This window comes from Cricetulus griseus, chromosome 3, assembly GCF_003668045.3.
Source record: "Cricetulus griseus strain 17A/GY chromosome 3, alternate assembly CriGri-PICRH-1.0, whole genome shotgun sequence".
In the NCBI taxonomy this organism is placed as follows: domain Eukaryota; kingdom Metazoa; phylum Chordata; class Mammalia; order Rodentia; family Cricetidae; genus Cricetulus; species Cricetulus griseus.
In genome coordinates, this window is record NC_048596.1 from 268,359,470 (window position 1) to 268,386,661 (window position 27,192).

The window sequence follows — 27,192 nt, forward strand, 5'->3', positions numbered from 1 at the left end:
ACTTTCACTATACTAACATTTTCTTTCTACAGGACCCCACAAGTCTATCGTCGTCCCATTTCAGCAGGAAGTAACTTGGAGGATGCTACGCCCCCTTTCCCCATTGTTGTCATTTAGGATAGTGTATATACTTAGTTAGGGATAGCTTCCTATTGTCTATGGTTGGGATAGGAAGGAAGTGTTCAGCTTGGACACCTCTTTCAGATGACTTTAGGGTTTAGTTAAAATAGACATAGTTAGGATGTGACATAAGCAGGTTGTTTTATCTTCTTATATTTCACTTTTATGGTTGTTAATTTTTGATACTTTACACTGTTAAGTTTTAATCCTCTTTTAGACTAAAAAGGGAATTGTAGGGGATGCTGTAGCCACGCCTGCTTAGGGGCTGGCTACAGGTGTGCCTGACCACACCTGCGAGGGTGTGGTCAGGGTGACATAGGGAAGGTTTAAGAGTGAGGGATGCTCACGTGGCAGGCCCTTCTTTCGTTTTCATCTTTGGCTTGCTGTACTTACTGCTGTCCCGCCAGCTGGCTAGGTCACTCTGTAAGTAAGGCTTTTCCCTATTAAATTCCCTTGTATTTTTACCTGGCTCTGTATTGGTAATTTCCCACATTAAAAACAAACAAAAAGGATGACTAGAATACAGACACAACCTTGAAATTATTCATCCATCAGACATTGTCAGATTGGTGCTGTTTCTAAATTCACATCCCACTTTCTACCCTATATTCCAAGGAGATCATCCTTGGGGCTGCACTGGCCTGGTCTGTCTTCTTCCCCTGTGGGACACCATTCACTGGGCACTGGAAGAGAGACAAAGGGTTCTGCTCCTGCTCAAATGGTCAGCTGTTGCTCGTGTACTCCAAGGGGGATGGACAGATTTTGCCTTGTTTTGTGACAGGCTTCCTCTATGTGGCCCAGGCTAGCCCTGAACTCACAATCTTCCTGCCTCGGCCTCCTGAGTGCTGGCATTTCAGGAATGACCCGCCATGCCCAGTGGATTGCACCATGCAATAGAGCATGTCCCCCAGGGAACTGGAGAGCTGCAATGCTGGATCTTGACAGTTTGTTGAACTCTAGAGGATGTGGAGTGCTGAATTCAGTGTTCCACAGGCACTGTCCCACTCCTCACAGGGCCACCATGTGAAACCAGCACTGATTTCCGTTCACTTCAGAAGATCTGCCGAGTTTCTGCCAGTGTAAGGGACCAGGACAGTGGCTCTGACTGGTGGAGATGAACTGGGATCTGGCTGGCGTCTACTTTGGTACATTTCAGGGGATTCTGGAAAGACACTGAGACTTAAGTGGGGAAGTGTTGTGCCGAGAATTCAGCCTGTGTGGGAGGCTGAAGGGAAGGAAGTGGAAACAAGCTGGGCCTGTAGCTCAGTTGGTAGCGTGCTTGCCGAGGAGACATGAGGCCTCGCATAAACCAGTGCATCTCTGTAAATCGAATACTTACAAGGTGGAGGCAGGAAGATTGCAAGTTCAAGGTCATCCTGGCTGCATAGTGAATGCAAGACCAACTTGAGATACAAGAAGCCTTGGCCCCACCCTGACTACAAACCCTTGAGCCTGGACTGTGTTTAACAGGATATCTACAGCTGCAGACAGAGGTCAGACTCTTGTCTGTTGTGAAATGAGGGCATCTTGAGGTCAGGGTTTGCTTTCACCCTTTTGTTGGCCAGAGCACAGACCTCTATCCTTTAGGGGGGCTGGTCTCCAAAAAGGACTCTCGACTTTTAAGGAAAGGATAGTATACATTCCTACTCTGCTGGAGGTCTCTGCCTGAGCCTGGTGAGCCACAGCAGGGCTGAGGCAAGGAACTGAACCATCATCTAGGGGCACACACAGTCTTGAATCTTGGCTCTGTCTTGGAAGTTCAGAAGACTAAGGGATTTCACCAGCCTAGAAGAGCATGGTAGGGACACTGGGACGATACTGAGTTGACTTAAACACTGAAATGAAAGAATTGCAACACTGGATTTAGAAAGAAAAAAAAAAGGCTGGGCTTTAGTGGCACTCACATTTTATGTCAGCATTCAGGAGGTATAAGCAAGATGACCTCTGTGAGTTTGAGGCTAGCCTGGGGTACATAGTAAATTTCTGTCTCAAAACAAACAACCTGGGGAGTACAGTTCTTAGAAATTTGTCTCCCAAATGACCTTTGGCTTAGTTTGAATCTGAATTATTTGGGACAGAGAATTATCTAGCATTTTGAGAACAAAGGAACAAAGAGCTCACGTTTAGTGTGTCCCGAAAGTGGGTTCCTTTGCCCTGGGAGCACAGCTGGCCCCTCTTGTTTTGCCTGTCTTCACGAAACTTGGCTTGGCATATCCCACGGTAAAGACCCATCCTGCCTACAGCTGCTGTCTGTTCGCAAGTTCACCCCTCCTTCACTGTGGGCTGCTCGAGGGTAGAAAACATTTCTGTGTTCCTGACCTAAAGAGGGGTTGGGAAGACCCCCTCCAGGTTTATTTCCAGTGAGGCCTGAACGAGGCAGGCGCTGCTTCAGCCCTCTCTTTGCAGCCCTGAAAGGCGCTTCCAAAGCAGCGGTTCTCGTTAGCCCAAAGGTTTATTTTTCAGGGAGCTTTTCTCCATGACTCAGTTTCTGGCCCACAGCCAGGAGGCCTCGTGTCAGAATTCCTGCATCGCAGGCCTCAGGCCCTGGGCCTGACCTCCCTCCCGGCCCTTCAGAGGACAGTTTGCATGTACCCCGTCCTATGTGAGGTTGGCATTCTTGTGCTTTCAAATTAAGATGATGTCAATGCTTTAAATCATTGACCCAAAGAAGAAAATAAAAAATGATGTGGCTATCACAGCTACACCTCCTCTGTGTGTTTTAAATACAGAAAGCAGGGAGCCAAACATCTGGCAAGAGAGGCTATGGGCTGAATGTGTGGTGGCCAGAAAAACAAAGAGGAAGAAAAAAAGCATTTAGTCAGAGTCTAGAAAAATGGTTTACTCTCACTGAGTAATATTTGGAGACAGGACCCAGAGAGGACATAAGACAGCTGGTACAGCACAGGTTTTTTTTTTTTTTTTTTTTCTTTCCCCCAAATTCAATCCTTTAGAAATTCCCAAGGAAAAAAAACCGTAAGAAATAAATTCCAATGTCTTTAAAGACATTTTAGAGTATAAAGTGGAATAACCCAAATTTCCTATGGCCAAAATACAGAAACTTGCAGAGGTCCACTGGCGGTCCAGTTGACAGGCGTCGGAGTTCAGTAAGAAGGTCTACTTTTTAGTTTCAAAAACTAACAGGAGGTGATGGCTCAGTCAGGAGAAACCTTGCCATGAAAGTCTAAGAATTCAAGTTCAGATCTTCTAGCACCTGCATTTAAACAACTCAGGCCTGGCATCGTGTGGCCATGACCCCAGTGCTTGGAGGCAGAGGCAGTAGGCTCTGGTGACCCAGAGGTTAACCAGTCTGGCCACATTGCTGAGCTTCAGGTTCAGCCAGAAACCCACCCTATCCTAAAAAATACAAGGGAGCTGAGCATTGCTGGCCCACGCCTTTAATCCCAGCACTGAGGAGGCAGAGGCAGGCGGATCTCTGTAAGTTCAGGCCAGCCTGGTCTCCAGAGTGAGTTCCAAGGCGACACAGAGAAACCCTGTCTTGAAAACCCACAAATAAAGAATGAAAGAAAATACAGGGAGAGCCATTGAGAAAGACACCAGTATCAATTTCTAGCCTCCACATATATACACATGGGGGAGGGAGGTCAGGATGGCAACTTTAAAATTGTTGTTGTTGTTTTAATGAAGACGGATTCACCATACCAGGTATAATTGCATATATAAAGAAACTTGAACTCTGATATACTCTGATATTGTCAGTGAGGAATACAATGGCCCAATCACTCTGGAACACAGTTATTTTTTGGGGGGAGGGGGTTCAAGACAGGGTTTCTCTGTGGTTTTGGAGGCTGTCCTGGAACTAGCTCTTGTAGACCAGGCTGGTCTTGAACTCACAGAGATCCACCTGCCTCTGCCTCCCGAGTGTTGGGATTAAAGGTGTGTTATACCACCACCACCACCCGGCTTGGAGCACACTTTTAAAAGACATCAAAACACTTAAATATGAAACCACTATGTAATCCAGCTGCTCCTAGATATCTACCCAAGAAGAAAACAAAACATGTATTGACAAAGACTTGCACACAAGTGCTCGTGACATCTGGGAACACTGGGAGCAGGTGATTGGATAAACCATTGTGGATAAGCTGGGCTTGGTGGCACACACCTTAACACCAGCACTTAGGAAGGAGAGACTGGTGGATCTACGACAGTTCGAGGCCAGCCTGGCCTACAAGAGTGAGTTTTAGGGCAGCCAGGGCTCTATAGAGAGAGACTCTATTTTAAAAAACTAAAACCAACGTGGAATATCCATCTACTGGGGACAATATGATTGAGCAATAAAAGGAACAAGCCGCAGGTACCTACAGTAACAGGAATGAACTTCAGCCGGATGATGCTGAGACAGAAACTGGCAGGAAAAGAGAACATTTTGTCTGATTCCACTCACATAAAACTGCAGACAGTACGCAAACATCCTAGCAACAGAAGGCAGGTCTGTGGCTGCCTGGGCTGGGAGGGAGGTCTTGTGAATGTGCTTCGGGAGACACTTAGGGTCCTAGAGACATCCAGATATGCTGAGTGTGGTGTTGCTTTTGAGGGTGTGTACCTATGTCAAAGCTCACTGAATCGTGGTTAGAGATGTAGTTCCTTGAAAGATCACATGCTTCCTGTACAGCAGGCCCTGGACTGGATCCCTGGTGCCACACACAAGAAAACATTACCAAATTGCCAAGCATAGTGTGTTAGTTCTCTCTAAAATAAATAATATTTATAAATGGGGAAGAACATGTTCTATCCCGGACCACACAGTAACGTTCTGAAAGGATCACTCAAGAGGCCGTATGTGGTAGGGGCTGTTTGTCAAGGTTGTCTAAGCTGTCCGGTCTTTTGCCTTCCCATAAACATTTTAAAATCAGTTTTTTGATTTCTATAAGGAAAGGTTGGTGGATTTTGCTTAGCACTATATTGGAATATAAATCAGTGAGGGTGTAAAATTTTGGTAATCTCGAGTCTTCCCACTTATAAATAAGGTGTGTGTTTCTCTTTGCTAATTGAGGTCTTATTTGTGTGGCAGTCTCTCACAACTTCCGGTTACAGTCTGAGTAAGGTGAACCACAATCCTCACTGAAGCATGCCATCTTTAAACTCATCTCCACACCTGGATGTGACCTCCAGGTGTGGAAAAGGGGGAGGGGCTCTACAGATATAATTAAGAACCTTGGGAGCATCATTCTGGTTTATCCAGATGGCTCTAAAGCCATAAAGTTCTTATATGAGGAGGAGAGGAAGAGACCAGGAGAGGGGTGGGGCCAGGGAGAAGAGGGGTTGTGGTTATGGAGGCAGACTGGAGCTAATGAGTGTTTTAGCAACCAGCCAAACAACAGGGGCTCTTGGGTGCCAGCACGATGGAAGAGCATTCCAGGGGACTGCAGCTCTCCTAACTGCTACACAGATTTCTGAACTGAGAGTGCTCAGTCCCAGTGAGTCACCAGGCTTGACAATTTGTTGCAGCTGCCCTGGCTCTCCTGGGCTTTACACCCTGGATCTTACCTTTTAGATGCCAGGACAAATGGCATTGCCTTTGCAATTTCAAGTTTGGATTGATTTCTGGTGTTTGTAAATACAATGGAAGGTTAGGCATGGTGGTGTCCCAGAATTCATGAGGCTTAGTAGTTTCAGGCAACCCTGGGCTATAGAGGGAGACCATCTAAAAACCAGGAAAAGGAGTTTAGAAAGATGAGGGAGGGAAGAAGGAAGGTGGGAGACAACTAAGTTTGATATAGTGCTTTCTCTCTGCTAAAGTCCTCTGTTAAAGATTCTTTTCTCATACCATGTATCTTGATCAGAGTTTCCCTCCCTCTGCTCCTCCCAGTCTCTCTCCTTTAGTCCCCTCCCCTCTGGATCCGCCCCCTTTCTGTCTCTCATTAGAAAAGAACAGGCTTCTAGGAAATAATAACACGACAAAATAAAATATAATAAGGGAAAGCAAAAACCATCACATTGAAGCTGGACAAGGCACCTCAGAAGTCATTTCGTAGTAATGGTATTTTGTTTTTGTTTTGTAGATCTTATTGTGTGCGTGCGTGCGTGCGTGCGTGCGTGCGTGCGTGCGTGTGTGTATGTGTGTGTGAGTGTGTGCGTGTGTGTGTGTGTGTGTGTGTGTGTGTGTGTGTGTGTGTGTGGTGTGTGTGTGTCTTTACGACAGAGGTCAACATCGGGTGTCTTCGTCTACCATGCTGCACCTCGCTGTGTTTTTGACGCGGGAGCTCTCACTGGATGCAGACAAATCCAGCGAGAGAAGCAAACGCCTTCTTTTCCACGCCTTTCACTTCACTCCCCTGTTCAGTTGCACTAGGTGGAATCGCCAACACGGTGTCTAATTGGTTCGCTCTGGGTCCTGTGGGAATGGCATGCAGTCTGTCATTACTATGTGTGACAGTGCTTTTGTAGATGCCCTGACTGGGTTAAAGAGCTTTCTCCTGATTCAAGTGCCTGGGTTGGTTTTTACTGAGAATGGCCGCTGGGTTTGGCAGGGGCTTCTCCTGCATCCCTTGAGATGATGGCCCACGTCTTCCTTCTTTATCTTGTATTAATCCACAAGCAGATGGCCCCTGGGATTCAGCCTGGACACCTCTTCCCTCTCTGGACTCGGGCTCATCAGCTCATGTCGTCTTAGTGACATCACCCTCCGCTACTGCCTGGGGAGTCTCTCCAGGAAGTAAACTGTGGACATTTGGACATCTGTGTCCTCTCTCTCTCTCAAGGATGAGGAGAGTCAGGGTTGGCAGTGTTAGTGTATGTAGTGTACATGCACATGTATGTGCTTACATGTATGTGTGTGGATGCTCTATGTGTATCTGTGTGCACGTGTGCAGGTGTGTGTACATGCATGGGAGCATGCCTGTGCACCTGTGTTCACATGTGTCTCATTATTTCAAGGAGGTACGCCTGGTCTCCATTGCTTTGTTTTGGTTGGAAGAGGTTATAGGCAGTTTTAAGTTTTTAAAAGTATGTGATAATAATGCCTTTAAAACAGCATTATTTTATGTTATGTGTATGGGTGTTTTGCCTGCACGTATGACTGTTCACATGTGTGTGCCTGGTGTTCAGAGTCCTGAAGAGAGTATTAGGCTCCCTGGAATTGGAGCAATGAACAGTTATAAATGGTTGTGAACTGCTCTGTGAGAGCTGGGAATTAAATCCAGATCACCTGGGAGAGCTCCTAACCTCTGAGCCATCTCTCCAGCCGACATGCTGCCTTCTAAAGCTTTATATTACAAAAAAAAATATTCACACACATATAAATGTCTCTGTACCACCTTATGTCCAAAATAGTTCATTTATGATCATTTTTGTTTCATCTGTAATTCTTCTTACATGACAGATCTTACATGGACACTTTAAAAACTGATCATAAATATGCATGCACCTGTGTGTGTGTGTGTGTGGTGTGTGTGTACAGATTTGTATATATAGCTGCAGTGCCTACAGAGACCAGAGGAAGATGCCAGATTCCCCTTCAGCTGGGGTTACAGGAAGTTATGAGCTGCCCACTCCTCTGCTAAGAGCAGTCAGTGCTCTAAACCACTGACCCATCTCTCCATACCACATGGACACTTTTTAACTTACAAGGTAATTCCCTTTAGTTGAAGGTATTGCTTAGCAGTGCTGGCATCTGAATGCAATCCCTGCTCTTAGGCAATGGAAGCAGGAAGATCAAGGCCATCCTCAGCTACACATGAGTTTGAGGTGAACCTGGGCTACATGAGACTCTGCTTTAAAAACAAACTAACTACCTAACTAACTAAAAAACTCCACAGCAAAAAAAAAAAAAAGGACAACTAAATTGAATACTATTTTTTTTTTTTTAGAGAGAGAGAGGTCTCACTCTGTAGCATGGCTGGCCTTGAACTCACAGAGATTCACTTACTTCTGCCTCTCAAGTGCTGGAATTAAAGACATGTGCCACCAGTCCTGCTAAAATTGAAGACATTTGCTATTTGTAAAGAAAAACTAAGGCTGGGAGTAGTGACTCACATCACACCTTTGATCCCAGCACCCAGGAGGCATGAGAATCTCTGTGAGTTCAAGGTCAGTCTGGTCTACATAGCAAGCTCCAGGATAGACGACTACATAATGAGACCCTGTCTCAAAACACAAACAATAAGGAAATAACTGTTGGTATTTCTGGATGTATGGATTTTGAGACTGGAGAGATGGCTCAGTAGTTAAGAGCATTTGCGGCTCTTTCAGAGGACCTGGGTTTGGTTCCCAGCACCCACATCAGATGTCTCCTAAACCCCATCTCCAGGAGACCCGATACATTCTTCTGGCCTCCATAGGTACCTGCATGCGTGTAGTGGGTAAGCATATGCTCAGGTACACAGACATACATATAAAAATAAAAATGCATATGAATTTTGGGTCAGTGAGATGACTCAGCAAGTAAAAGTGCCTGATACCAAGTCTGATGACCTGAGTTTGACCTTTACATCCCACATGGTAGAAAGGAAGTAAGTCATCATCTGACCTTCACATGCCCATGCCCCATCCCCTTAGTAGAGGTAATTAAAGACATGTATTTTAAAGACAAAAATTGCTATGTTCCCTGGCAACACCAGATCTCCCGTGGGCATTGCCATCAACATTTTATGATAGTTTGTTCATGTCAGGACCAAAGCCAGGTCCACCCAAGTTCTTTTCAATCCACAGATTCCTTCCTGATTTTCTCTTGTGATTTGTTTACTGAAGGAAATAGGTCCTTAGTCCTGTAGTTTCCCATTGGATAGATATCTCCACACTGTCTCCCATACACTTTCCATGACTCAGATACAGTATCTTCAGGAATTTATAATGCCTTTTTTACATATGTGTATTATGTTGTGCATGGGTGTGTGCATGTCTGTAAGGGCTTGAGGTTATATAGGATCACTCCACCTTACTTATTGAGGCAGGGGCTCTTCCTGAACCCAGAACTTTCTGTTTTGGCCAGCTACACTAGCCGGTTTGCTCTGGGGACCTCCTGTCTCCACCTCTCCAAGAGCTGGGATTACAGGAGGCCCCCACATGCACAAAACAAAACAAAAACCTAATAAGATGCTCACTTTCAGCACCAGGAGGCTTGCAGCAAATTGATGGCTAACAGGCTTCGTGTTCCTTGTAAATAATGGTCTTTTTGTCTGGTTGTCCAAAGTCTTTCCTTTTCTCTTTAAGATCAAGACCATTCCTCATTGTTAGCCAAAGGGGTTGATTTTTTTCTTATGTAAACGGAGTGATTTAAAAAAAAAAACATGTATAGTTTAAGTCTTATTTCACCAGATAATTATATTTAAAGTTACCTTACCTTATGTATGGTGTGTGTGTGTGTGTGTGTGTGTGTGTGTGTGTGTGTGTGTGTGTACATGTGAAGCTCAGAGGACAATATCTGGTGTTATTCTTCTGTCATTGCCTACCTTTTGTCTGAGACAGTCTCTTCCTGGCTTGGAAGTCACTGACTAAGCTAAGCCAGCTAGCTATTGAAATCCAGGGATCCGCCAACCCTGTCTCCCCAGCACTAGGATTAAAAGCACATGCCACCATGCCCAGCCTTTTGACATGGGTTCAGAAAACGAACTCAGGTCTTGTGCTTGCAGATCAAGCACTAAACAGAGCTATCTCCCAAGCCCCGTATCTAGGACTTCAGACTCCTTCAAGGTTATCTGTAAAGTTAAAACTGTTTTCAGAATACTAAGATACTGTGTGCACTTTTCCCTCTCACGAATGCACTGTGGAACTTTCCAGATGTAGCGTACCATGTGACACTATAACAGATTGCATGAAAAGGCAGCTAGCTCTGAGAATCCAGCTGTCTTTTCTTAAATAAGATACTTGGAAATTTTTAAAGTAACGCTGCTGTCAGCATTCCTTTGCTGGGAAAAAAATATCTGACAGAATCGTCATAAAGGCAGAAAGATTTATGGACCCAAAGGTGACAGTTCAAAGGTTTCCATCTGTGGGGGCTCGGCCCCATTTGTTGGGTCTGTTGCACCGGGTGGGAGAGGTGGAGGGGGATCTGTTCACCTTGTCAACAGGATGTAGAGACTGAGGAAGCAGAGGCCGTCTGTCCTGAGTCCCGATTATCGCTTCCAGAGCTCTGGCCCTAGTGACCTAACTTCTTTCCACCAAGCTGCACCTCCAAAAAATTCTACCACCCCCCAACAGTGCCACCACTGGGGAGGAAGGTTTTTTGGGTTTTGTTTTGTTTTTGTTTGTTTTGTTTGTTTTTTCGAGACAGGGTTTCCTTTTGGTTTTGGAGGCTGTCCTGAAACTAGCCCTTGTAGACCAGGCTGGTCTTGAACTCACAGAGACCTTCCTGCCTCTGCCTCCTGAGTGCTGGGATTAAAGGCGTGGGCCACCACCACCTGGCTGGTAGATGAATAAGAGGCTGGAGGTGAGCCTGGAGGAAACTATGGGCGTCCAGCTCCTTTCAAAACCATTCTTCCTTCCCAGGGACAACACAGAAGTGTGGGAGACCTCTAAAGCCCTCCCAAACATCCTCCCTGGTTTGCATGAAGAGTACAAGGCTTCCTTCTGGCCATATTGAAATTCTTACTAAGGATGCCTGGCTTGAAGCTCAGTGCTCTCCCTCTTATACATTCTGTTGTGAATAAATTCTTCTGCTGTTTTGCTAAAAGCAGCTCAGAGAAGCCAGGCAGCATCCGGGACACTGCGGGGCTTGGAGATTTCTTTGACAGAAGAAATCTACTGAGAATACTAGTCCCTCAGCCCTAAGTTCTGACGTCTAGAACAGACGTGATGCTAAACTCTTTGCCACTTTGTAGCAAGGATGGCCTTTCCCCTAATTTCCAGTGAGGTTCTCATGGCCACCTATGACCTCTTTAGTCCTTTAATAGTGTGTCTGTCTAACTATTGCATGATGTTAGGATGTCTGACCTGGGAGTTAATATTAGTAGTTAAGCTTAGAATGGAAGAACCCAGGTTTAACAATGCCCAGCTCTCAAGGAGAACTAGGACTGCTCTACAAATGGCAGCCGACAAAACCAGTGTCACTTGTGAATTGAGTTAATTCAATAAATTCAAACATTGTGACATTACAAATATTGCCCGCTTCTGGTGTAGCGACCACTAAGACTGAGGTGAGGCTACAGCCCTAGTCCTGACAACACAACATCAAAACTGTTGCAGGTCCTCACTGACCCAGCTCCCAAACTTCTTCTCACTTTTACTTGCTTGTCACAGCAACACCCCTACTCCTGTGGCGCCAGTTTCTTGGTAATTAGTGAACAATTACTGCTGTCTAGGCTGGGAAGTCAAGCGAAGGCTCTGGCCCCTTGTGGGAGGGCTGTCTTCTGTTACCAAGATGGTGCCTTGGCTATTTCAGCCTGGGGGTGGGAGGTGGGTGAGAACACTGTGTCCTCACGTGACAGAGGGGGAAATGAAGCAGACTGTTAGACTGTTTGGTGGCGGCAAGGATCCGTTTATGAGAACAGAACCTCATGATCCAACCACCTCCCCTGAGGCCCTACTCCCAGCACTGCTGCAGTGGGGATTTAGACCCCAGCACATGAAGTTGTTGGCCATTTGGACCATAGCACCTTGGTGCTTGGCTAACAGGAGTCTTGACTAAGTAACTCCAGTGTAGCTATTAGCAAGAGCACAGCACAGGGCAGGCACATGTCTTGCTCAAAGAACCAAGGTTTCCTACTGGTCTCTAGCATTTGTGAAAGAAACTAGTGTGAACAAGTAGGGTGCTTTTAGAATAATGGTCATCTAATCTGGACCTTATCAAAACCCAGGGAATACCCCCTGCTGGCCACAGGAACATTTTGAATTAGGTTGAACCACATTGAATTTGACCATTGCTTCCCTACAGAAATGGCCCCTCCACATCAATCTGAAATCAAAAGCCTAGGTGTTTTTTTTTTTTTAATTTCTTTCTCTGATTGAGGGTCTCTGAAGTGAACCAAGAACTAGCAGATACAGTTAGTGTGGCTAGCTACCTTGGTTGGGTGGGTCCTGTCTCTCCTTTCTGAGCAACACAGGAGGGCCTGCATACCTGGCTGAATTTATACGTGATTAGGGGACTGACTTTATGGCCCTCACCCTTATATGGCAAGTTCTTTAACCACTGAATATTTCTCCAGCTCGTCTTAAGAAAAGGAGAGACAGAGAAACTTACAAGAAATCAAAGGGTAGAGGCCTGGGGAGATGGCTCAACAGTTAAAAATGTATACTGCTCCTTTAGAGGACCTGAGTTTGGATTTCAGCACCCATGCAGTGGTTCACAACCTCCTGTAACTCCAGCTCCAGGGGATATCACACACACACACACACACACACACACACACACACACACAGAGAGAGAGAGAGAGAGAGAGAGAGAGAGAGAGAATCTCATATTTTAAAAAATGGTAGGAGCACTTGCCTAGCATGTACACAGGCCTGGGTTCGGTCCCCAACACTGCATACACCAGTGCATGACTGTAATCTTAGCACTTGCAGGTGTGAAGGAGAATTCCTGGGAAGAAGCTGTGTCAGAGACTGGCTGACTGGATAGAACTATAATGCTATGGAGATTGGACTGTCATGTTCCAAGGGTTCATTACTTTATCTTGGGCTAAGTTCTTGTGACTAATAGATAAAAGCCTTTTTGGAAACTATTAATTTAGCAGACCACAAGCTTGCACCAATCCAGAAGCTAAGAATGTCATCAGATAGCATCTTAGTCCTATAGAAAATCCCCCTTCTTGCTGAATTTGACTCTCTGATGTACCCACGAATATACCTAGATTTATTAATTTCTTTGTTCTTTAAAATAAAATTCGAAGAAACTGCTTCCATGTTGGATCATAGAATTTGGAGCTCCACGTTCATGACTCAAAATGTCACTGGAACATCACCTCAGCCCTCCTCACCCTTCTACCAATCTTGAAGCCAGGCCACAGGGAGGCATGGCACACCTCCAGGCCCTTCTGCGTCTCCCCAAGAAACCCTCTCATCTCCTCTAAGGACCTGTGTATCTGGACAGTTGACTGCAACCTGGCCCAAGATCCTGGAAACTACAGCATCTGCCCGCTAGGCTCTCACTCTGCCTGGAACTACAGCAGTCACATGCAACTGAGAAAGGAAGCCGGCTAAAACATGACTAAGTAAATCAGCATAGAATCTGAGCTGTGCAAATACACTGCAGCAGGGGCAGAAATTCTACCCAGAGGGCAGTTAGCAAGTCCTATAAGTAAGAGACACTGACTGCAGCAAGAAAGCGCCCTCTTGGTTTTGTGAATGTGGTCTGCTGGATGGAGACCATCACAGCTAGTGCTGGCTCAGCCTTTTCCAGGGTTGTGCTGTTGCCATTATTATGGAAAACAACAGGCACTCTGGTGGAATACAGCGTCGGGTGGGAGGGCCTCTGGTGTCCCTGAGGGACTTAAGACTGGGAGCGTCCACCTGGTCAAGCTCTTTAGGCTGCATCGTGGGCACACAGCGCACAGTGGTGGTGGTGGTGGGGTCTGCCTGACTTGTGTCATGCTTTCAGGGTGCTAAGAGGGATGAGGCGGCGCCTGTTCACGGTGAGTTCTCAGTATGGTGTGCTTGCTCTCAGTTGCTTCTTCCGCAGGATTTGCAACCTTAAAACTTCTTCCATATGTGAAAATTTCATCCTTTCGGCTAGAAAGAATTCTTTCTACATTTAGAAGAGGAAGGATAGAATCTTGTCCACCTGAATTTAAAAAACAAAATTCTCTTGGAATCCACTCTCTGACACGGTCACTCCAATCGAAGGTGAGCATGGCTAGCCAGCTTAGCCACTGAATGAGTTAAGAGCAAACCCTTACCAATATCCCTGGAGTGTGCACGATGCCCTGGGGCATTACAGCAAAGAAACACAGGACCAGGTCAGTGGTTGTTCTCTTCATCTTTATTCAAAGAAACACAACACTGGAACAGAGCCTGATTGTGTCTTCTCAGGCTGGTGTACTTGGATTTTTCTGACATGCAGTGGCATGGTCACATGACTGCTCTAGAACTTAAAACAAGTGCTCCAGATGAACATGGTGAAGTTCTATGCATCACTTGCCCATTCGAGGCACATGGAGATGAAGACAAACATTCTATTTGAACATCAGATTTCAGAATGTACCACAAGAGATAAAATGCAACTATTTCCTGCTGCTAGACTAGGCACTTAAAAAGACATTTCAACATGGGTAAGCCAGTTCATTAACAGCTATTGTATTTCATTTCCCAAGAAGAAAATGCAGGGTGAAGAAAGCTACACTTAGCCTTTGCCATCAGAGTTGGTAAGACTAATGATTAAAATAGTTTTTGATATACTAGAGTGTAATTCAGAAATGCATGAGTTAGGGAAATTTCAGTTGTTCTAATTCAGTCTTGCTTCTTTCCTCACATTCTGAGAAGCAACTTCTTTAGTTTGAGTTGGCCTGGCTATCACCTCTACCAAGAAACTCCTTGTCTCTTTATGGATTGGGCTCTGCTGCTCCTATATTAATTTAAGGCTTCAATTGCTGCTGACTAATAGTTTAACCTAAAGGATCAAGTTTGAGCAGTTTTCTGTTCTCATTTGAAGCCAGTTAAGGTGAATGCAACCTGGGGTCAAATTCAATTTAAAAATTGTAATCCTCATAGCAAAACATCAGCTAGTGTCAGAGGCCGAGGCAAGCGGGCTTGTTAAAGGGGGGGGGGGGTGCGGCAGCAGTGCCAGTACTCCTAGGGCACACAATGGCTTGCTTGACTTGCTCCAGGTCTGAGTTGCCTGTGCAGAATGGCCACAGTGCCCCACGAGAGCAGGCTGGCTAGGAGCCTCCACCCCAGCACACGGCCCCTTCTACACAGTGCCTGCGAGGACAAAGGCCAGTTCTGCTCCTTAGCAACTGCCCACACTGGTCATGTCTGTTCCCATTTCTCTGTAAAGAAGCCAACTGGCTCAGCAGCAGGTTGGGGAAGTGGAATAAGGCTTCTGGGTTGAGAGCTGCTCCCTCCTCGGACAGCCAAGGGCGAGGTTGTCTGGAAGCCTGACAAGAGCAGGGCTACTTCCTACAAGTACAAAATCCCAGCCACTCCAGTCAGTCTATTAACGTGAGTTCAATCACTGGATCACTGAAAAATAACACACTTTGAAAGCCTTTGCCACATCTGTAAAAAAGAAAAGAAAACCACAAAGCTTCAAAGTTTTTAAAAGTCCTTTACAATGTATTAATAGTCTCCTTAGTAACAAATATAAAACAGTTTAAGACACTTGGTGACTTTCTTAGGTCATATTTCTGAAGGAGGAGATACATATATGTCTTGTGGGGGGGATACATATTAAGGTTTTACTACTAAAACGATCTATTTTATCGAAATTCCAGGGAGAGTTCTGTTAAGAAAAAAACTGTTTTAGAAGGGTTCTTTATTTCCCCTCCAAAATGTCAAAAAGAATAACGGCACAAATATAACATACATAAAATGTCAACACAACTGTATTAATTCAGCAAATAAATAAAGTGGCACCAACTTTATGGCAAATTCTCAAGACACAGCCAACGACATTTTAAAATAAATAACTACTCCAAAAAGGAACCATTATTCTCAACACAAGAGAGGCAGCGTTGACAATGGAGTGTGACAAGGAAGGGCGGCACCAGCATGCCACACCCACATGGGAACAGAAAGAAGCGCCACCCTTTGTGGGGCGGACCCTGGGGGTGGACACTTGTCCAGAGAGGAAAGCTTCAGGAGAGGCCAGGCCTAGGGCTGTCTTTTGCCATTTTTCTCTTTTCTTCCAATGTGTGCTTAAATATTTTCTTCAGGGTGTTGTAAACTATTGGTCCATCTTCAGAATCAAAACTAACCTGGTGACAAAAAAAAAATTTCTATTTAAGACACTGTAGCAAAAGTTTTAACAAGTTTCTGTTCTCAAAGAAAAGAAGGATTTGGAAAAAACAGCAACAAAGATTTATAGTTTTAAAACACACATGATGGACTTCATACATTTTAACTGGAAGACTATGTTAGAGCTATCAATCATGTCAATATCAAACCTTAAGAGTGAAAACTCAAAACTTCAATCTAGTGCTGCAAGGTTAGTACAATCCCCGCAGCTGGTCAGCAAGAAGTCAGCAGTGAGTGTAAGTTCAGAGTCACTGATGCTGCAAGGGAACTCTCTTTTCCAAAGGAAGCACACCAGCTGTTATGCGTGACATTCAGAAGCCCCGGGGCCACTCTGGTCTGCAGTCTGAAGACCTGAACTGAGTGGCTTTCCACCTGAAGCTATGTATCTCCATCTTTTGTCTAATGTCTGTGGTGGTTATTCTCAACCTTCCTATCGCTGAGACCCTTTAATACAGTTCCTCATGTTGTGGGGTCCCCAACAATAACATTTTATTTCCTCGCTAATTCCTAAATGTAATTTTGCCACTGCTGTGAATCATAATGTAAATATCTGATATGTGACCCCCCAAAGAGGTTGTGACCCACTACTGAGAACCAGTAGTGGTCTGTGGGCTTCAATTTCCTCTTGTTAATATAAATATAAAACCCAATACCCACCGCCTTGAGATTTCTGCTAGTTTAAATAAAATCTGGCTCCTGTAAGTGTTTTGTACACATAAAAAAACTCAGTGAGAAGGAGGGTCTCCTCTCTGCTGGGAAGGTACTGTATACACACTTGGGGCCTTTGCCATGCCTGGAATTCTCTGCTGAGGAGTGACGGTGACAAGACAGGGAACTAGAGCAGCCCTGTACTGTCCCCAGAATAAGGTGTAGTCTACTGAAAAAGAACCAGGATCTTGGGTGCAGTGTCTCGCCACCACAATTTGCTTCTTTTTAGACAAATTCTGAGGAGGGAAAGGCTGCTCCCTTGGTCCTGGATGCTGTCCGCTTGTTTGTCAGGGTCTTGGTGGTAGCATTCACAAAGCTCACAGGTCAGAAATAAACCACATTTCTCCTGGAAGCATGCATTTAATGTTTTTGTGGGTACTGACCTGACAATTTTGGATGTTTAACCCTCCTTAGAAGATTCCTGTTTAAACACAAGGTGGAGCTGGCTGGACAAGAAAATCCCCCTGCCTCAGAGGAACAAGACTTGAAATGCTTGCTGAATCCTCAACTGCTGCTCTGTTACCATGCCACCTGACAAGTCAACTTTTTCCTGACACCACTGTTGAGAAACTCCGACTTTTATAAAACTCTGGTACATTGAAGGGAAGGAGCTCACAGTTTTTCCTGAGAACCCTGACTTACAGAGATGGTGCAACTGGTGTGGGACACAGGGACTCACCTTGGTGAAAGCTTTAATGGCGTGTGAAAGGCAAGCTTCCTCCACCTCCACAGGAAGCGTCTGCAGGCTCACTATACAGTGCAACACACAGAGGATGGTCTGGTACTGCCCCTGTTTGGGTTTTTCCAGAAATACAAAAAATTAATTGAAAGTATCTCAAGAAACCAACTCAAATAATTATAGAGGAGGCTGCTGGCTATGACTTAAGTGCTCAATTTCATAGGCTTATTTATCACGCACTCAGCCAAGTGTTGACTGTGGCATATTAGTACAGGATGGAAACTGTTGGGGAGATGGGTCAGAGCTGGTTGTTTTGTCACAAAGCCTGATCAAATAAATCTGAAGATTGGTATGGTTTTAAATGTGTATCAATTTCTGTGTCTACGGTGCAGCAGATCAAACCCAGGGCCTTGCACACACTAGGCTGGTCCTCTGTCACCGAGCTACATCTGCAACCCCAATTTCTCTTCTCTTAGAAAATCTACTAAATTGTGTGTATGTGTGTGGGGGGGAGTGGGGGCTGGGGAGATGGCTCAGTGTTTAGAAACATGTGCTGCTCTTGCAGAGGACCTGAGTTCTGGCCCAGAACCCATACCAGGTGGTTCATAAGGACTTATAACTTCAGCTCCAGGGGAATTGGGTGCCCTCTTGTGGCTGTTGCAGGCATTGCACTCATATATACAAACTCATAGAGACCACATACACAATATTAGGGGGGGAAAAAAAGAAAACCCACTAAAACAGACCTAAATAAAATTTTCATTCTTTTTTTACACATGAGTGAAACATACTGAGGGACTTAATTAAACTCATTAGCTTGTCCAATAGCTACTTTACCTTCTCTAGTAAAAACAGGGCTTCACCGGCATCGGCTTGTCTATCAACCAGCATGTCCACATCCTCTTTGGTGATTACAGGCTCTTTCAGCTGCTCCACCCACGACCACATCAAACTGCACAAGATGAAAGGGTCTCTCTCACCACATATTCTTTCCCAGGCTCCCTCTCGGGAATTTAATTCTTTCTGCAGAGAAGAGGGGGGGAGAGATGTTTACGGGAGAGAGAGGTATACGGAGCCTAAAAGGCAGATCCACAGGAGGCTTAGCGTTAAGGCTGGGCCCTCAGGGGCCATCAGGACCTTCCTCAGGGCCTGCACATATAGGCAGGGGGGCCTGGCTAGCACAGGAGCTTCTCTGAGCCTAGTCTCATCCCTGACAAACAGTGCAGGCTAACACTGAGAGAAGGGCCACTGAAGCACAAAGCCCTGACTCTGATTCAGAGGCCACAGGCATGTAAGAGGCAGTCTTCTTTCTCAGGCATCTGGCAAACAAAACAGAACTTTGGACTGCAAATAAGGAAATGGTAGGTTAAAAATAGGGGGCCATTTATAAGCTAGCCTGGGGTCTCAGCTAAACCTTTTAACCACACATGTGCACACACAGAAAACTGCATGAAAGTTGATAAATGTGTGTGTTTTCCTCAAAGTGCCTTTTAGAACCCTACAGGGAAGCCTACAAGTCTGGCGCCCTTCAATCTGGGAGGGTGAAAAGCCTTGTCAGCATCCCAAACGCCTGGAGACAGGTTATGCACCAGCTTTAATTACGTTGTGTGTACTCATGTATGTGCCTTAATTACGTTGTGTGTACTCATGTATGCGCCTGTGCGAGTGTATGCATGTGCAGGCCACCAGCAAGTGTGTGTGGCCATCAGAAGGTAACTTTGTGGAGTTGGTTTTCTCCTCTATTATGTGGGTCCAGGGACCAGAACTCGGGCTTGGAGGATTCAAATCTCATGACTCAAGACTGCCAGCCTCATAATGAGATTTTAAGATTTCATCTTACAAAGATGAGTTATAAGAAATAAGAAATTTCTGACACGGATCAGATTTATGCTTTGGTAAATCAAATAAAACTTTTCAATGGTAAAAAAAAAAAAACCACAGTAATTGTTAATATCCATTTAGTTGCCCAGTAAATACGTGTAGTCTGTACCGCAGAGTGGTAGAAACAGTAACACAGAACTTAATTCCAACATTCACAGCACCCCACGGGGAGGCACCTTACAGATAAACACTAAGTTTGTCTCAACCAAATGTGTGCATTTTTGTTGGTGGTGGCAGAATATGTAGCCCTGGCTGTCCTGGGACTTTCTATGTAAACCAGGCTGGCCTTGAACTTGCAAAGATTCATCTGACATCTTCTCAGCTCATGTGGGCACTTGGCTGAGTGACATGCAGGGCTGACCCAGGAGTGGCACCATGACATCTGTAACACAAATATCCTCTTACTTGTTAGCTCTCAACATACAATAATGCACAAGAAATATTTGCCTGCTGAATGAGAGATTTTTGTTTTCAGTTTATAGTGGGGAATAAAGAAAATTTATTGGAAGGAAAACAATGTTTGAGTTTTTATTAGGTAAATACTCTAATTCAGATGAGCTTCTTTTGTTTTTGTTTGTTTGTTTGTTTTTGTTTTTGAGACAGGGTTTCACTGTATTGTTTTGGAGCCTGTCCTGACACTCGATCTGCAGACCAGGCTGGCCTCAAACTCACAGAGATCCGCCTGCCTCTGCCTCTCGAGTGCTGGGATTAAAGGTGTGCTCCACCAACGCCTGGCTTCAGATGAGCTTTTATACAGTTCTCTCTTTTGTTGTACACTGTAAGCTGGTAAGAGCTCCAAAACATAATTTCCTGCCTCTGAAGATAACCTAGCTTTTAGGTTCTTGGTTTTATAAATAGTGGGATATAGAAGAGTAGCAATTACTTTAATAGCACAACCTGAAGAGATGGCTCTCGGTTAAGAGCATGTGCTTCCAGAAGCCCGGAGTTCAGTTTCCAGCACTTGCATGGCTGTCTTATAAATGCCTGTAACCTGACTCAGTTCCCGGTATCACACACTCTCTTCTGATCTGAGGGCACCTACATGCCACTGTAGATACCCTACCCCCACAAATACACAAAATCTTCCAAGTAATTCACAGAAGAGCATGGCTGCCAATTCAGGATTTCTCTGAGTCAAAAGGCCCAAGTCAGTCCCATGCTGAGGCCGGCTCCCTGTTTCTGCTAAGTTCCTTTTCTCCAGACAAGGTGCTCCTCCGGGGAAAGTACAGCTAAAGACTGTCTTCCTACTAAGAGTAAAGCACACAAAAAGGGAGTTTAAATTTAAAACTGTACACTCTAAGAGCCAAGAAATAAATGGGTTTCTGAGTCCTCCTCTCAGATATAACACACCACAGGGGTCATTTCCATTTGCTATCTCTAAGCCTCAAGGGACCCTGTTGGAACGAGGCCAGCAAGTCTGTGAGAGAGCAGGCCAAGAAGGCAGGCCTGACTCACCACCTGTACCAATAAGCTTTGGGAAGTAAATTGCTTTATTTTTGTCACTAGGACCAGTGGTTTCCAAACTATGGTCCTCGATCAGAAAACCCTGCAGGCCAGTTCCTAACATCACCATCTGTAGACCTGGCTGCCCCTAGAAGAAAGCTACCAACATTAACATCGTGTATGGAACAAGCATCATGCCAGGTGGATTCTTGAACACAGAAATTTAACTGGAACTAAACAAACGCCCTGGGTCATTTCTACATCAGGTTCACATCATACTGGGAAACCTCAAGTTCCATCTTCTCATTTCTGTAATTGAGAAGTTTGGGAAAATTTGTTACGTGTTTTTGTTCTGACAAAAACATTTCTGTGTGTGTATATGTGTAGAATATATACATTTACATATATGTGTATATGTATGTATATATACTCTATAAATATTTAAGTACATATATAATTAATTAATTGAAATACAAATACCTGCCACATTTCCACTTTCCTTTTCACTTCCTCCTTTTCCACAAACTCCTTTAAATTTGCAAGGGCTTTGGCTGCCAATATCCTCCTGGCTTCAGCACTCAGTTCAGACTGAAAACCATCATCTGGCATTGCTTCCAACAGGGATGAGCTGCCTTGGCTTTCCTGAACATGTGGGCACTGTGACTTAGGACTGGAGCCACAGTTTAGAGGGCTGCAGGGAGTCCTCCCATCCTCCTGAACAGAGCCTGGAACCCAACCACTAGGAGCTTCACAATGACTGTGGGTGACTTGCTCTGGTTCCATATGAACACCTGCAAAGTTGGGTGTCACTGGTTCTCCAGGATTGTGTGGACAAGAAATACCCACAGAGAAGGTCCTGCTCCGCTGTACTTCCTTTGGAATGTCCTTCCTACAGAAGAGTGGTGACCCATTGTCCTTGAGTCCTTCTAAGCCTCGGCACTTTGACTGAGTCCAGAAGGAAAATGTACTGTGAACCAGTGCTTCCTTATTTAAACCTAGCTCTGAAGTCGGTGGTATGAAACAGTTGCTGATTTGCGCCTGGTGCTGGAGGCTGTGGCCCAGCAAATCCTGGGCAGGCACTGTCCAGGGTGTCTCCCCTTGCTCCAGGATAGCTTTGGCCCTCTTTAAGTCTGAGTCACTGTAGCTGAGCTGTCTTTTCAGATGCGTCAGGGGCTGAAGACTCTCTGCATCCCTCCTCTTCCAGAGGGGGTCAAAGTCTTGCTCATTAGAAAGACTCACATCCTGATTCTCAAACTCGGCCACCACTGCAGTGGGGTCAAACGGGTCAGGTGCATCACTGTTCTGCCTCAGTAACTCTTGATCCAGTTGCATTGTGACCATCTCAGACACAGTCTTCTCGATTTCAGCAGAGAGGCCAGGTCCTTCTAGCTGGCTCTTCACTACTACTGGCCTGTTCTCAGCCAAGTCAAGCAGCAGCTTGCAAACTAGGTGGATGATCTTTGGCACGTATTTCAGAAGTCGTGCCTCATAACCATGAAGCAGATGACGCTGGCGAATCAGGTACTGGGCTAAGGTAACAGCATGTGCTTTGGGATCGCAGCAAGAGAAAATATTACGGAGTGGAGCCAGAAACTGAGTGAATTCCCGTACACAGAGCAGTTGCCCTCTGGTCTGTATGGAATTGGGGCGTTTTGCCCGCACAAATATAATTGCTTGGTCAGCAGTCATTCTTGTTGCAAAAACTAAATAACATGCTATTAGGACACCTAGACAGTAAAGAAGACTCACATGAGAAAAGACTCGTTTATGTGCCAGTGTTTGGTGACTTTAAAGCCTGAATGCTGTTAATAAATCATAAATACAAGCACATTTAAAGGATAGTAATGACACCTGCCAGCTCTTTGTTGCTTTTAAAAAAAAAAAAATACAGGTTATCATATAACCTAGGCTGGCCTGGAACTCTGTATACAGGCAAGGATGACCTTGAACTCTTGATCCTCCGGCCTCTACCGTCCAAGTATATACAAGTATATACCACCAGGCTGCTTTTATGTAGTTCTGGCTATCAAACTCAGGACTTCCTGTATGCTAGGCAAGCGCTCTACCACCTAAGCGGCATCCCCAGCCCCTCAAGCATTCATTACTGCAAAGACTTTTACACATCTTTGTGGAAGTTCCTTCCTGTGACTGAGTCAGCTTTGCCCCAGAGATGAGCCAGCACAATTGGCAGGTAAAGGGCTGCTGAGGTGAGGAGGACTTAAAAACTAAGCTGAGGGTCTGGTCGAGCCTCCCCATGCCTCACTCTGGCATGAAGGAAGCCAAACCCTGACCCTGCACTGCTCTGGGGTAAACAGCTCTTGATGCTTCCATCCGATCCGCCACCCACTCTGCCCTGGGAACGCCCTGCTCTGGCATCTCTGCCACCCACTGCCAGGACATTCTTGCTGAGCCCTCTCCCAGGTTGGGAAGGTTTTGCTTTGGGGATTATTACATCCATACATTCTACTTCTCTGCCTGACAATTCTTCCAAATGGTGTCTACACTAGTCTGTGTTTTCTCCAGACCACGGTGTGACTCTGTCACATAAGCAAACGCTATAAGGATGTCAGCTGCAACAGTATAATGGCTTGGTTTTCATTAGTTACTCATTGTTAAGACTCCAGAATCAATTAACTATAATACAACAGCCAACAACTCTTAATGTAAAAGACAGACACATAATTCCTAAGTTTGTGAACATCTAGTTATACATGAAAATCAGAACCTCTGAGAACTGCATGTCCTCCAGTTTGCAGTGAACACAATGCAGCTTTCTCATGGGGACATCACACATCTTTAGTATAAGGATAAATATCTGCAGAGGTATAACATGTAATGTCCAGGAATAAAGACATTTTGGCTTTATCCTAAGAGTTGCCCAAACCTACATGAGTTGAATACTAGTCTAGGATGCTCCTAGGCAGGTAGGAAATCCCACGGCAGGGGATATACACTGGGGTGGTTTTGTCTAACAAATCACATGACAGTGAAGCTATCCATCCCAGGCCTTTCATTTTTGCTATCAGACCAGCAATGTAATGAAGTTTGCTGCGTGTTTATATAAAACCACTGACTTTCACACAGAACTTTATATGCAAACAGTCTTCTTCAAGTACAGAATCCTTATAAATCCCAAGATAGACATGGCATGAAAGATGGAGCCAGACACTGATGGATGTAATAGAGACCCTGCCACTCCCTGAATGTAGCAGACTACTACATTTTCTTAGACTGCAGTTTGACTCCTATTGTTGCTAACAACTTCAAAGGACAGTAAATGAAAAATACTCCAGCAGATGAACGTTGCTTGCTATTTCAGTAGTTCTTTCAGTTAAAGATATTTTGGGGGCTGGAGAGATGGCTGGGTGGTTAAGAGCACCTGCACTCTGAAGAGGATCCCAGTTTGATTCCCAGCAGCAACACAGTGCTCACAATAGTCTGTGGCTCCAGTCTCAGGGGAATCTGACCACCTCTTCTGAGGCACACAGACATGCAGGTAAACATTCACAGACATAAAATAAAAGCAAGTCTTTAAGAAAAACAATGTTTTGTCTGGTAGTGGTGGTGGTGCATGTCTTTAGTCCCAGCACTCAAGAAGCAGAGGCAGGTGGATCACTGTGAGTTCAAGGCCAGCCTGGTCTACACAGCGAGTACCACGACAACCAAGGTTATACAAAGAAATGCTATCTTGGTGAAAAGAAAGAAAGAAAGAAAGAAAGAAAGAAAGAAAGAAAGAAAGAATCTTAAAAAATACTATTTATTAACATGAGGTGCTCCATTTAAATAAGCTGATTATTTAAGTAGTTTTAGAAACATGCTTAAACACAGTGAGTTTTCAGCTCTAAATTATTCAGAAATACTCTTATCAATACATGGTTACTATAAAGGCTTAAGATGCTTCAAATATCTTTTATTTAATTTAATTCTAAAACTTTGTTATGACTCTAAGAACTATCTCTCTTTAGAATTAGGAAATCTCACCCCTATATATTTCATTATGCCCACACAGCACAACATGATTCCTAGAATTCACCTGTTCGCCCAAGCCCTGCGTGGCAGTGGACAGCTACTTTTCCTTCTTGTAGGGCAAATGTCATCACCTTTACCATGTCTAAGATGGCAGTGAGGGACGCTACACCATAATCCTTCCACCCAAAGTTGTAGAAATAAACTAGACAGTGAAAGAGAAAAAGAAAAACAAAATTAATATGCATAAAAATACAAGGACAACTGAAGAAAATGAGTCACAAGGCACAGAGATTTAATTAAATAAGCAGACTTACAATAATAGGCTTTTTATTTTTTTACTTTTTATGTCTTGAGACAGGGTTTCACAGTGTAGCCCTGGCTTGCCTGGAGCTTGATAAGCAAACCAGGATGATCTTGAATTCACAGAGATCTGCCTGCCCCTGTTTCCTGTGCTGAGATTAAAGGTATGAGTCACCATACCCATCTAACAGGATTTTTATATTTCCAGAAAGCTTAACTTAAAATTTCTTACAAGCACATTCTTTTTCCTTAATACATTTCTTGCTGTAGTGCAGGTGGAAAGAATTTTAGCAGAGTAGAATTAAAAACAAAGGTGGAGGGAACAACATGTATTCTTGTTTAAGAATAGAAATTCTCTAAAAGGCTAATAAATGGCTAGATATAGAGTTTTATATAGCTATAGATACAGAGTTTTCTACTTAGGGTGACCAAAAAAAGCTAGATACAAGCCTCTTAAGAACACGTTCCCTGCTCAGCCTGGTTTGAATAACCCCACTGAGTGGACTCCACTCCAAAGCGTCTGTGATGAGCTCTGGGCTGGCCACGAGGATATATTCTTGTAGGGCCAAAATTATTCAACTTCCAATCCCCATTGAATTTCTAATCTATGTGATCTCAGACAAGCTGATAACTCTCTAAGCCTAAACTGAGTGGCACAACTGCTGTAAAGAGAAATTGAGGTCGTCATGTCTGACACGGTACAGACTCTAACTGAACAGAAGCCTTATTACTGCAGGGTCTCCTCCCAGCCCCTCCTAGAGGAAAAGGAAACCCTGTACTCACAACAGCATCATCCAAGAAAGGTAGCATCATTTAAGGTGAAATCAGAAGCCCCACTACCGTACAGATTCTATTGATAAGTATTCTCTTTAACCTGAGAGCCTGGAGGACAAAAGTCTCTATGTACTGAACTTGATAATTCAGGGTGGGAAGGAACTTACTGCCAGCCTCCATGAATGCTTCGGGAAGGTACGTGAAACCACTTTCTTGTTCCAGAGAGTTCCCACAGCTGGCGTGCTCACCAGGGCGCTGCAGGTTGATGATTGTTTTTATGCCATGACTTCAAAGGAAAAGAGCCATCAGTTATAAGGACCCCAAGTCCTGAGAAACTGGATTTTAGCATTAGTAAGGCATTATTGATTGCTCTCAAACTTTTCTTTATAATCAGCTCTTCACTGCCTGTTTTTTAAAAGTGAGCTCTTTTTTCCTTTGATGCCATAATCAATTAAAGACAAGCATGCTGACTGTGTTCACTACAGCCATGGGTGCTGTGGTACTCACCTGAGGAACTGCTCAATGATGTGATACTTCTCCAGCAGCTCAGAGGACGGACGAGCCATGGCCAGGATACTGTCAGTGACCCTGAAGACAGGTATGGAACTGCTGAGATGCACAAAACTCAGAGCATTCTACCTAGTAGGATTAGCAACTTTTTTTCCTATCATTTCAGCAGCTTCTATATTCTTACATAAATCTGGCTTTAATTCTGCATCACAATTAGAACCTTGTAGCTCCTTAAATCCCACAGGGAAAAAAGGTCAAGACCTAAGTCATTTATGGATTCTGACAAAATGTCTCCAAGGACTCTAAAGAGATTCTAGTGGATATAAAGGGGAACTTTACCCTGTGACAAAGTGGTCATTCAACTAAACGGAGGACAAATGGGAGGCTGATATTGGACACCTGTTACCTGATGTGTGAAATGAGGTAATAATGCCAGACATACATAGGGTTGGGGTGAGAATTCAGTATGATGTGGATGTACAAATATAGCCCAAATCCTGACCTGTGGCTATAAATAAATACTGAGGCGCTGTAATTTAGCAAAGAAAGAGGGTGGGGGTTCAGAGTCAGGTGGCCTGACTTCAAATGGTGTTTTGCTTTTCTTCTATCTGTGAAGCAAATTAACTCATCCCTCTGGACTACTAATAAAATGGCATTAACAGCTCACAAGGTTTTATGAAAATTAGTGATACTTTGAAAGCACCTAGTAGCAAAGTACCTTGTCCTACAATTAAATGTTTATGAATGAATCTATGAACAAAATAGAATGAGTCAATGAACAGTTGGCCATAAAAAGCCTGTCTGTCACTCTTATTAGACCTCCAGCTTTGCTCTGCTTTGTTCAAATTTGTCATCAGGAAGTTGGTAAAAGATATGTACAAAAGTCTATTGCAAATTTTGACTCATATGAATCTCAGAGGAGTAGCAAAGACGTGAAACTGGTAGGCCAGTATCCACTAGAC

At 44.5% G+C, this 27,192-nt stretch overlaps 1 protein-coding gene across 10 annotated transcripts in view; it reads right to left on the reverse strand.

The window, feature by feature from the left end:
• Positions 1 to 13,974: 13,974 nt before the first annotated feature.
• Ptpdc1 (protein tyrosine phosphatase domain containing 1) overlaps positions 13,975 to 27,192 on the reverse strand; it is a 45,800-nt gene continuing 32,582 nt past the window's right edge. For 5 of the 10 annotated variants that reach the window (XM_027409982.2, XM_027409980.2, XM_035442956.1 and 2 more), the window contains 7 exons: positions 26,228 to 26,308; positions 25,888 to 26,006; positions 24,711 to 24,848; positions 21,158 to 22,404; positions 18,191 to 18,376; positions 17,354 to 17,464; positions 13,975 to 15,926 (listed from right to left, as the gene is read on the reverse strand). In XM_027409982.2, coding sequence (XP_027265783.1) covers positions 15,807 to 15,926; positions 17,354 to 17,464; positions 18,191 to 18,376; positions 21,158 to 22,404; positions 24,711 to 24,848; positions 25,888 to 26,006; positions 26,228 to 26,308 — 2,002 coding nt within the window. In that variant the 3' untranslated portion in view covers positions 13,975 to 15,806. The remainder of the gene's footprint in view (positions 15,927 to 17,353; positions 17,465 to 18,190; positions 18,377 to 21,157; positions 22,405 to 24,710; positions 24,849 to 25,887; positions 26,007 to 26,227; positions 26,309 to 27,192) is intronic. The other 5 variants (XM_027409979.2, XM_027409981.2, XM_035442955.1 and 2 more) reach the window with 2 other exon arrangements.